Below are 11,846 nucleotides of genomic sequence, written 5' to 3'. Positions count from 1 at the left end.
TAATATTAAATTTTAGTTGTACATATATATTTTTATTTATAAATTTTTTATAATTAGTGTATCACTTACCAAAATTTATCAGTTATTATTATAAATATGATTTTAAACTTTAATATATTTTTTATGGACTAATTTTAATTTATTAATTTAATTTTTATTAATAATATATACAAATTAATTTTAAATTATTCTAATGGGATATTTAATGTGTGATGCCTAAGATACAGGAGTGCAGATTTGAGTCACAATTTAACATTTTAATTGAGTATTTATAAGATTTGAGTCCAATGCCTAAGATACTTGCATGCAATGTAAGTGATCACAAATGTCAATGTCTTAATAAAAATATTTATAAAAGTAAATTAGCATATTTTTAAATGTAAAACACTGAATAATATTCCATTTCTATACTTGTATTTTTAATAAAAATATTTTATAATAATAATAATTTAGAAATATGATGAATAAATTTTTTTAATTAAATAATTTTTCAACATTCCTATTTTATATATAGATAAAAAAATATAAATAATAAAACTAATAAAGTCTAAGAAGAGATAGAGAAAGGAGGTCCTCATTGCCAAGGTGCCAAAAACAGCTGACATGGAAGAAAACTATTGGCAGCGCTGACATGGCAAAAGAATGCAAGTACATTAATACAGACTGAGACAACAGATTTATAAACAAGTATTGTGATAACAAAGAGATCTAAATACCAATAAAAGATAAAAAAAAAAGAGAAAATTGAAACAAAATACTCAAATTTCTCTCCCCGTGAAAATCCATCCATTTCTCTCTCTCTAAAAGTCTGCAAAATTTCGCAGAGACGAAGAGAGAGAGAGAGAGAGAGAGAGAGAGAGAGCTTTTCTTTTTCCCGTTAATGGCGGTTACTCAGTTTCGCGGCGGCCATTGAAAACGGTATGTGTAATTTTCGTTCTAACTGTTGTTGTTTTTTAGATCTAATTGATTTTAATGAGGATCAAATCATGCGACACTCTGAATCTAGGGTTTTGGCTTTAGATCTTATGTTCTTATTTTTTTGTTACCGGATGTTCCTTCGTTTTCCGTCGTTTTGTGATGAAATGTCGGGTATGAGAATTGTTTGGGACCTGAGAAAATTGAAAATCTGGGGGTTGGTTTAATCGGCTTATCTTTTTGCTTTTATTGATTGCCATTTTTGCTATCATATTTTTAATTGTAACTGTCTTTGTAATTCACTGAGGTGCGAAAATGGGAAGAAAACTGAAAAAGTAAGAGAGGAAAGTATCATGATTCATGAATGCTGAACTGAAATTATTGTAGCCTGAGTTGAATTAGTATTGTTATTGTTGTTATTGTTCTTTAGTCTTATGGTATGCTAAAATGAAACAAATATTGTTCTATTCTTGCAAACAGTTGGGTTGAAAAAATGCAAATTCTAATTTGCTTTTGGCCAACCGTTAGCTTCAAATGGCCTTTCTGCAACATCTTGCACTTTTATTGGAGATCTATAGTTAATGCAATCAAGGACAATGAGACAGTGGGTTAATTGGAGATGAAATAACGTTTTGGTGATTCTAATCTTGTAGGAAGATGTTACAATATTTTAGGATGAGGCATTGGTTGTAGGAATGAAGGAATGGGGTAAGGGCTAAAAAAATTTTAATCTAATGGATTGGTTTTATTACCACCTTCGAACTTTGTAGCTTAACCACTGGATTCATACTTTGTTCTTCTTTCCTTCCTGCTTTCCATCCTTCCAACCAAGAAAAGCTTGATTCATATCTTAGTGATTTGTTGATGTAATAATTTGATTTTTTTTTTGAAAATATTTTCTAATTAAATAATAATTTCGGTAGAACAGGTGAGTCTTTTCTTTCTTCTTTCCAGATCTTTTAGACTATGTAATTATTTCCTTTCTATATTTCTGGGTTTGGATGTTTTATTTTATTTATAGATAGTCATAAGTTGGGTCTTTTGCTGCTTAATATTGAGTATGAGCAAAGTGAGCGTAACTACAATGTTTGATTTTCTTCTGAGCTGTGTAGAGTACTTGCAGTGTCACATTGTGTAGGTCTAGGGACCTGTTCCTTTATATTGCTTTCCAAAACAATGAACTGTATTAAAGTACAAACCAAATTCCACCCACCCCCCAGCCCCCCCTCTTGCATGTCCAAAAAGTAAAAAAAGAAAGAAAGATAAGAAGAAGAAGGTATACCCTCCCTCCCCCACATGCATGAGGAACCTAATGTTTTTGGTAGTATTTTGCATCTTGACTTTTATGGGAATAAAAACATAAAAATCAGTAAGGAAATTTTCTTGTAAATTTTGTATTTATTGCTATCACCATATGCAAGGATTTGACTGTTGGCAATGTTGTGAATTAAGACTTTTTTTTTTTATCTATTTGCCTAAAAGTGGCTTATTCACTAGGGAGATGTTGAATTTACTTCATCAAAATGTTGGAGTTTGTCTTTGGTGTTGAGTTTACCTAACTCCAAATGTTGATATTTGTCTTTGCTTTCTTATTTTATTAAAATTTCACTGAAATTTTTTTTTGACCTTTTTGCAGGAAAATCAATTGGTGTGGAAAAATCCTTGGACTGGATTACATTTTACTGGATCTAGAATTCTGAAGGAAAAGCAAGAATAAAAGTTATTAAATGTAGAATAGAGTAGTTGTTATTGAAAAACTTGATTATTCTGTAACTTCTCAGGTGAAATTATAGATTTTCATCGGACAAATTAAATCACTCAAAATTCAGCGACCAAGTTCAGGGGGTGATTTGCCCCAAACTGGGGAGTATAACTCTTTTCCTGTTGCTCGGAGGGTGAATTCTGCCAGCGCCATGATGATGGGAGATGACGTTGAGAATGGTAATTTGGGGCTTTATCAAGATAGGCCAAGGACTTTTCCTAACATGCGTAGTAAACCTTATACCCCCTTGGTAAGGACCTTATGTTTGTCTCAGTTTGTAGTTGTTATATGTGGAGGAGTAGGCATTTCGAGTTTTTGGCTATGATGTCTATTTTCTTTTCATTTCCCCTTTTTGTTGTTGTAGTAATTCATTTTGATCCTGCATTTGTTGTGACCTATACTTGGTTTAACTATTTTAGGAAAATATGGAATTAGCTTAGCATGAATTTTTGATGTCAAGTGTCTTATTAGCCAATGTTAGTTATCATTTTGCCATTGCCAACATGCAGTGGCATTGGAATTATTGAATATTGCCATGTATTAAGTGTGTTTTCGTTATATATTGCCAGTGAGCTGAGAGATTTGATTATAAAACTATATACCTATCAGCAATTGTTTGCAGGCTTCCTTGGTGAAAACAGTCATTCTAGTGTTTCTTTTTAAGCTCAATTGGTATTTCAAATACATGTTATGATCTCCGTAAAATTACATCCTGGTTCTTATTGTCATATTGCTTGCTTTCAATTGCAACTAAGATCCTTGATCATTATCTTGTGCTTGTCTGTGCGTCAACCTTTTGCTATTTCTGGTGTTATGGCATTTGATTTAAGGTGTCATTACCAGGTTGTGGTGTTCTGGAATTTGACATGATAGGAAAACATCCATGCTTAAAGCTTTTTGGGCTTACCATCTGAAAATGGAAAAGAAGTTTAGCATGAGCTTCACAGAGACTGCTGAATTGATGTGAATGGCAGTTTGACTAGTATTGGCAGAGTTAAACAAACAAGTTCATAAAAATGTGTAGCTGAATATTTTATTCAGAAAAATAATCAATGATGCAGGCCCTATAGCTGGGATTTTATGGAGAATCATGTTTTATCTTGTAATTGCTATTTTTTTGTCTGTCTATGCATAATCTTAGTCTCTCTCTCTCTCTCTCTCTCCTGGCTTCTGGGATGCACTTTTTCCCCTCATTGTGCTTACTTTAATTGACTATTTCCTCTATGCAGATTTTTCGAGTTCTCATGGGAATAAATGTTCGTGTTCTTGTTATACTTCTCCTTTTGGGCTTGGGATTTGTCTTTTACGTTGGAGCAAGTACTTCTCCAATCATTGTTTTTGTCTTCTCTGTTTGCATCATCAGCTTCCTTTTGTCAATATATCTTACAAAGTGGGTGCTTTCAAAGGATGAAGGGCCTCCAGAGATGTCTCAGGTAAGTTTCTCTTGGAAAAAAACTTTCTGTCATAATATTAAGCTCTCTTTCATGCTCCTGGAATAATTCTAATAAATGCTTCTCTAGAAAAATTTGCTAATTTTTTTATTAATGTACACCTTTTTGTCCCTGTCTTCAACTTGTGGGTATTTAAATTTGTATTTTTATGGAGACATATATTTTACTATTGACTCTCTCTTTTCAAATTACTCTTCAAATTTTCAACCAAATATGATGACAGTGAGCGTATGATATCACTGAATGTACTGTGTTATTAACATACTTAGTTTGGTTTCAGAAAGAAAGAAATGGACAACATGCTTGTGTATTTGGACATCGTGATATTGACCAATGTACAAAATGTTTGGTTTGTTGATATCAAATAAAGCATGGCTTTGTTTTCCTGGGTGGAGTAGCTTTTAAGATGGATCTAAGTTTGAATAAATTTAGAGGACTGATGTGCTGGATGGAGCAAGTAACTTATGTTAAGATTTTAATTAATTTATTTATGATATTTATGTGGCTTATATTTACTGGCCCAGTAATTATAAATATGATGTGTTATGCTTGGTATGTGGTTTAATCTAGCTAGCATTTGAAGTGCACTATATTTGCAGAACATAGCTGTTTGGGAGTTAAATAACTGAATGTGAAGAGGGAAGATGGATATGTAAAACCAAAGCTTTCTGCTCAAATCAGTTATAAAAATATTTTATTGGAGATTTTAGTGACAAATGCTTAATTTAACTTCTTGTTTTGTTATTTGTTATATTTTTTTTGATATTTATACCATCATTAATTAATTAATTTTCAATGTTTCTCCAAATTTAAATGAATTTTATGCCTAAGAGTGAATTTACAACTGGTTAATTAGAAATTTTTATTGTCAATTCCTGTTAAATTTGTTACAGGTTTTATTTAAATCAATAATATGTAATGAATGCTGGAGTTTGATATAAGGCTTGATCAGAAACATTAAACTATAGCCTGCATAACCTGAATTATGGAAATACTTTTTGACAATGTTGTTGTACTTAGCATCCATAGAATGAGAATATCTTGGCTTTATTTACTGTCTGAATTTGGAATAGAAAGACATTTTAAAGGCTAAGAATATCATGTTTTCACACTGCTTTGTCATATATTACATATTTTGTTTAAAGGAGAGTAGGCTCCCCTCATTGTTTATCATCTTCTTGTTAACCCTTAAGATGCAACTACAAACTGCAACTATTATTTGTTTGCAACCTCCTCATACACTTGTACTGAGCTTATCATTTTGCTTCCTAGATATCAGATGCCATACGTGATGGAGCAGAAGGATTCTTCAGGACTCAGTATGGTACTATCTCCAAGATGGCATTGTTGCTAGCGCTAGTGATTCTCAGCATTTATTTGTTTCGTAGTACAACTCCTCAACAAGAATCTTCAGGCCTAGGAAGGTGATATATATGAGCATTACAAGAAGCCACATTCCACTTCTTGACCCTAGTGATAAATTTGTTTATTCTTTTACTTGCTTCTACAGGGCAACATCTGCATATATCACTGTTGCTGCATTTCTTCTGGGAGCTCTATGTTCAGGTGTTGCTGGTTATGTTGGGATGTGGGTATCAGTTCGTGCAAATGTCCGAGTCTCCAGTGCGGCAAGACGGTCTGCAAGAGAGGCATTGCAGGTTGTATCCTCTTAATTTCATCTTATTCTGAATGCTTTTAGATTGAATATTAAGTTGCGAACATAACATGCAGGTAGCTGTCCGTGCTGGTGGTTTCTCTGCCTTGGTGGTGGTTGGTATGGCTGTGATCGGTATAGCCATCCTTTATTCAACATTTTATGTGTGGTTGGGGGTGGATTCACCTGGTTCAATGAAGGTTACAGATTGTATGTGACTTATTTCCTCATTCCTTTAATTTATTTGTTACAATGCATTTTGTGCTGATGGATCTTCGTAGTACATGGTTCGTACTTTTTCCTACGTACATTGGTATATTGCAAACATTTTGAGATTTCTTGAATGTTTGTCTTCTTGAGGTGGAATGTTGATAGAGTGCATAAGCATGATTCTGTTGGCTCTGTTTTTTCCATATTGATGAAAGTAGATAGTGGTTAGTTCTCTTGGGCATCTAAGAGAAGTCATTGTCTTATAATTCATAAAGAGTTGGGTTTAGACAGCTAAGAGTTGTTTTAGTTGTATTAGTTGATGACTTTTTGTATGGACTTCTTTTTAGTTGTTGTTGACTTTCTACCATTTTCCTAATGACTGAAGAGAATAGTAAAGATGAACATTGGATGATTTACTAACAAATCTATGATGAATGGTGGCAGGACATTCCTTAGAATTAGAATAAGTTTTTTTTTTTTCCTATTAGTAGTTAATGCTCTGGTTGTTATAACAATGCTAATTCATTGCTGTGATGCGGAAGAGTACTGTATTCTTGCCAAAGTTAATGACTTGAATAGCATTTTTGTGGTCGATTTCGGGATTGAGCGTCTGTGGAACCTAGTGATTCAATCTTTCTCTTGATTTAATTATACTAAATATGTATATTTTGGAAAAATCTGTCTCACATGTTTGCTTTGAACCCTATTTGTCTTATGTATGATATTATTGTGTTTTGGTAACATGGTATTATTGATTCTTGACGTATTGTTGCGAACATTTATTTTGATCTTTGCTTTCTGTTTCTGGATTTCTGTATTTGTTTCTTAAGATGGTTTATATTGGCTAAGGTTGTCTCAAATGGTGAACTACTATTTTGGTTTAGACAATTCTAGTGCCATCTTGGCTTGCAATGCTGAAGTGATCTGTGTGTTTGTGTGCATCCTTGTATGTACTTTGGGTTGTATACATGCATGGTTGAGATTTGAACATTGGCTGCTTGCCTCTATGTTCACTGCAAGCTAGTATTATCATGTGTTTCAGAATCATTGGTGCTGGTGATTCCTTGGTTGATTTTGTTTATTTTCTTTCAGTGCCTCTTCTTCTTGTGGGATATGGTTTTGGAGCTTCATTCGTTGCCCTGTTTGCTCAGTTGGGTGGTGGAATATATACAAAAGCAGCTGATGTCGGGGCAGATCTTGTTGGAAAAGTAGAACAGGGGATACCTGAAGATGATCCTAGAAACCCGGCTGTAATTGCAGATTTGGTACTTCAATTTTCAATTTCATTGAGTTTTTTACTTTGAGCCAATGCTTAAGTAATAGCTAATCATTTGGAGTACAAAGTTAAATTTTTTGTCTCCCTCATATTATATGATTGGTTTAGTTTTGAGTTGAAAAAATGAGTTTAAAGCTTGTGAATATTTCATGTAAATTTCCTGTTTTATATGATAAAAAGTTTTGTTCAGTTATGCACTGGATTGAAGGTTTATGGTTGTTGTTGACTTTAGTGGTGTGCATTGAATGGAATATTTTGAAGCTGTATTTTGAAAGTAATTGTGATTTTGCTAAAGATTTGATTATAGTAGCACAATTGTATGCAAGGTAGAGAGGAGTACATTTATACTGGACCTTGCTTGTGAATATTAAAGCCTTTCTAAGATACAAAATAAACATGTATTTGAGAGAAAAAGTGGAAAGTTTTTTATTTTAATCTTGTTTTGAAGTTTATAATGCTTCAAATTGAGAATTTGAATCCTCTAGTTTTAAAGAAAGTGAAGTAATTCATATGAAGATTGTGTTCAGAAAAAAAATTATTGGTAAATTGAAGTTCAATGAAGAAGGTGGGCTGAAAAAATGTACTGCAAAAGAATATTGGAAGTAATGTGGTTAAATTTACTACAATAATGCTTCTGCTTTATCTTTACTTTTAGTTTTTTAGTTTCATACACTTTATCTTGCCAATCATATTTGGTACTTGAGTACTTTCTTCTTGCATTGAAGGTTGGAGATAATGTTGGTGATTGTGCTGCTCGAGGTGCAGATCTTTTCGAAAGCATCGCAGCAGAGATAATTAGTGCTATGATACTTGGTGGAACAATGGCTCAGCGCTGTAAAATTGAAGGCAAGTGCAAGTTCCCACTGATTAGTGATGTCATTGTAACATTTTGTGAAATTTCCTATTTTTTAACTATGACAACTGCAAACGGTAGAATTTGGCTGTTTAAACGTAACCAAGATGAATGTTTAGGCCTCATCAGACCAGTACAAGGAAATTGGAATCTGCCCTTTGGTGAGATAAAGAGATTTTGTTGCATCCTATCTTTTTGTTTTGTTAGTGTGGTGATGTGAGGTTAGGGCTGTAAAAGTGCATAGCCAGTGTTATTTGGCTGTTACTTAACGGATAAGAGAAATAAATTAAAATATGCCTTTAACTAGAAGCAATCAGGCATCTCCTGTCTTTGTTGCTAACAGTTTCTTGACAGCTGCAGTTTTCAAACCAACCTTATCACAAAGCAGGTATGCAGAAGTATGCATTGCTATGGTGCTAGTTATATAAGGGTTTCATTCCTGCGGCAATTTAAACTAGAGACAGCATTGCAAACATTTCTTATTCAGTTAAAAGTTTAGTTCTTTGTTTGAGATTATATTTGGTTTGGCTTTGGCTTGGCTGTGGCATATTCTTTATCTTGAATTGGTTCTCTTTTTTTTCAGTATGGCCTCATCTTTGATATTTATGCAGATCCATCTGGCTTTATCCTGTTTCCCCTTGTTGTGCACTCATTTGACCTGGTGGTGTCATCAGTTGGAATACTTTCGATTCGGGGTACACGTGACTCCAGTGTGAAAACTCCTATAGAGGATCCGATGACAATTCTTCAGAAAGGATACTCTGTTACAATAGTTTTGGCTGTTCTGACATTTGCTGGGGTAATATATCATCCATAACTGCAACATAACACTCTAATTTTTCTGTTTTCGCTGTTCTTTTTTCTCTGATCAAGTATTGGAATCTAGAAATTTTTTCTCCTTTGGATTTGGTTGAAACTTCATTATGACTAGTTCTTTTTGAAATTATTGCAGTCTACACGGTGGCTGCTTTATACTGATCAAGCACCTTCTGCGTGGTTGAACTTTGCATTGTGTGGGTTGGTTGGTATCATCACGGCATATGTTTTTGTCTGGATAACCAAATATTACACTGACTACAAGCATGAGCCTGTGCGCACGTTAGCTCTTTCTAGCTCAACAGGACATGGTACTAACATTATTGCTGGAGTCAGTTTGGGCCTGGAATCAACAGCTCTTCCTGTTCTTGTGATAAGCATATCTATTATTTCTGCTTTTTGGCTGGGTCACACCTCGGGACTGGTGGATGAAGCAGGAAGTCCAACTGGTGGGTTGTTTGGCACAGCTGTAGCAACAATGGGAATGCTCAGCACTGCTGCCTATATTCTGACCATGGATATGTTTGGCCCAATAGCTGATAATGCTGGTGGCATCGTAGAGATGAGTCAGCAGGTACTATATAGTTGATTCTCTTAATTTCCCTGTTATCAATCTGCATAATGCACTTTATTTTTTACTTCTTTTTGGATTATTTAAGTTAGGTATTGTTGTCTTGTACAGCCAGAGAGCGTGCGAGAGATCACTGATGTTCTTGATGCTGTTGGGAACACCACAAAGGCTACCACCAAAGGTTTTGCCATTGGATCTGCAGCACTTGCTTCTTTTCTTCTGTTTAGTGCATATATGGATGAGGTTGCATCTTTTGCTCATGAATCTTTTAAACAGGTGTGTGTTACTGTACTTAATGCTTTATTGAGGGCTTTGTTTGGTTACCACTTCTGCCACTTGTGTTTAACTTCTGAAAGCAAAAAGGGGGAAGCAATGTTTGAATAAATTATTAAAATGTATTTTGTAAAATTAAGCATTAAAAATTTGACTTTCATGGATGCCAAAATGCATGCTTTTACTTATAGGCGCAATAGTTATGTTTGAATTGGTATTTCTGAGAAAGGCAAAAGAATGTGAAAAACTTGTAGCAAAAGTGGCAACCAATGTAGCCTAAGGTTAGTTATTCTGCAAACTTTCATTCTTTTTCTGACATTCATAATTTTAATCAACTTTCAGGTTGATATTGCCATTCCTGAGGTTTTCATTGGTGGATTGTTGGGCTCCATGCTCATATTCTTATTTAGTGCATGGGCCTGTGCTGCAGTTGGCCGAACTGCTCAGGAGGTTGTTAAGGAAGTAAGAAGACAATTTATTGAGAGGCCTGGTATCATGGTGGGTTTAAGTTTCTGACTGCCTTTAATGGTGTGCTTTAACCTGTAAATATGGTATTTGAAGTAAGAACAGTGGAGAGAAATTGTAAAATATTTCTTGTCTGGATAAAGTAATCATGAGAGAAGTGAAAGGAAGAGAGAAAAGATGCACTCGATCTCCTTCTTCCATAATCCACTTTTGAAATTTTTGTCCTTGTCAAGTCTTTTCTAAAGGAGAAAGATATTGAGTGAGATACAATTTCCATTATCATATTTCTTATCATTAAGCTCCAACACAAACAAATATATAGAGTAATTGAATTTCACTTTAAATCATTTCGCTTCTCTTCTATCATTTCTATCTTTTTGTCTTATATGAATCCAGATAAATTGTTGGTTGTGCTATTTTCATTTTTCCTGACATACTGGCCACAGGACTACAAGGAGAAACCAGACTATGGTCGCTGTGTTGCTATTGTGGCATCTGCATCTTTGAGGGAGATGATAAAACCTGGTGCTTTGGCTATAGTATCACCAATTGTAGTTGGTGGGTCAATTGCTCTTTGCTAATTATCAATTACATTTTCAATTATTGGTTGGTTTGTTATTTCTCTTATTAGTCCATCTTCCATTTCCCTGCATTTTTCTTCGTAGGTTTTCCTTTTCCCTTCCTAGTGTTTCTTCTTTGTTCTGTTTGTTTCATTATATAGATTTAGCAGTCTGGTCAGTATGCAGTAGTAGTAATAGGGGTAGCAGCGGTGCATTAAAATCCTATTTCCTTTATTTGTTTGTGGTAGTATTGCTTGTTTGATCTGATGGAAACTGAATTTTTATGTAAAAACCATCAAGCATTGGCATATTTCTTTTTACTCCTCTGTAATCCAATTGAGCAAGCATTCTTGCTGGAATCAAACATTCTATTAGCCACTGTTGTTTCTAGAACCATGTCAGGAATGTAGGAGATTATTATACCCAAAAAAAAAAAAAAATCAAGGAGATTAGATGATTTCTTGAGCCCTGATTGTCTCATCTTGCTTTTTGGTTGACTTAATTTTATTTTGAGGTTACCTATGCATTCATTATGGTGCTCCTTTAATGCTTCTGTAAAAACAATATTGCTCTCTCAACTTGTGTAATTTCTTTGTAACCATTTGCAGGTTTTCTATTCCGTGTTTTGGGACATTATACTGGACATCCTCTACTTGGAGCAAAAGTCGTAGCTGCTCTGCTGATGTTTGCGACAGTTTCTGGTATTTTAATGGCTCTCTTTCTTAACACAGCTGGTGGTGCATGGGATAATGCGAAGAAGTTTATTGAGACAGGAGCTCTTGGTGGCAAAGGCAGTGATTCTCATAAAGCAGCAGTTACTGGAGATACGTAAGTTATTTTTTCCTTTTCCTTTTCTTTCTTATATTTTTTTTTTCCTTTTCATACCCGTGGGGGTTGCTAGGAGAGAGAAGCAGTAATTTTAGTAGCTTAGTTTTGATTGATGAGTCTAGACTGTTGCCCCTGGGCCTTGGCTGAAGCAGTGAAGGTGGGGCAATTCTTAGGTTTGATGTCCAGCTAAGCTAGAGAAAAAAAAAAAAAAA

At 34.3% G+C, this 11,846-nt stretch overlaps 1 protein-coding gene across 1 annotated transcript; it reads left to right on the top strand.

Annotated features, from left to right (window-relative positions):
- The first annotated feature begins 699 nt into the window (after nt 1–699).
- Nucleotides 700–11,668, top strand: LOC110426203 (pyrophosphate-energized membrane proton pump 3). Its single transcript, XM_021441377.2, has 14 exons — nt 700–918; nt 2,552–2,927; nt 3,907–4,110; nt 5,401–5,552; nt 5,639–5,786; nt 5,860–5,992; nt 7,085–7,257; nt 7,994–8,114; nt 8,733–8,920; nt 9,074–9,511; nt 9,620–9,784; nt 10,124–10,279; nt 10,693–10,804; nt 11,415–11,668. The coding sequence occupies exons 2-14, from the start codon at nt 2,829–2,831 to the stop codon at nt 11,636–11,638; spliced, it is 2,313 nt and encodes a 770-aa protein (XP_021297052.1). The 5' UTR covers nt 700–918; nt 2,552–2,828; the 3' UTR covers nt 11,639–11,668.
- Nucleotides 11,669–11,846: the final 178 nt, after the last annotated feature.

The sequence above is a fragment of the Theobroma umbraticum genome, unplaced genomic scaffold, assembly GCF_002168275.2.
Source record: "Theobroma umbraticum cultivar Fairchild unplaced genomic scaffold, ASM216827v3 scaffold_55.0, whole genome shotgun sequence".
In the NCBI taxonomy this organism is placed as follows: Eukaryota; Viridiplantae; Streptophyta; class Magnoliopsida; order Malvales; family Malvaceae; genus Theobroma; species Theobroma umbraticum.
This window is presented reverse-complemented; position numbering and strand designations above follow the sequence as displayed.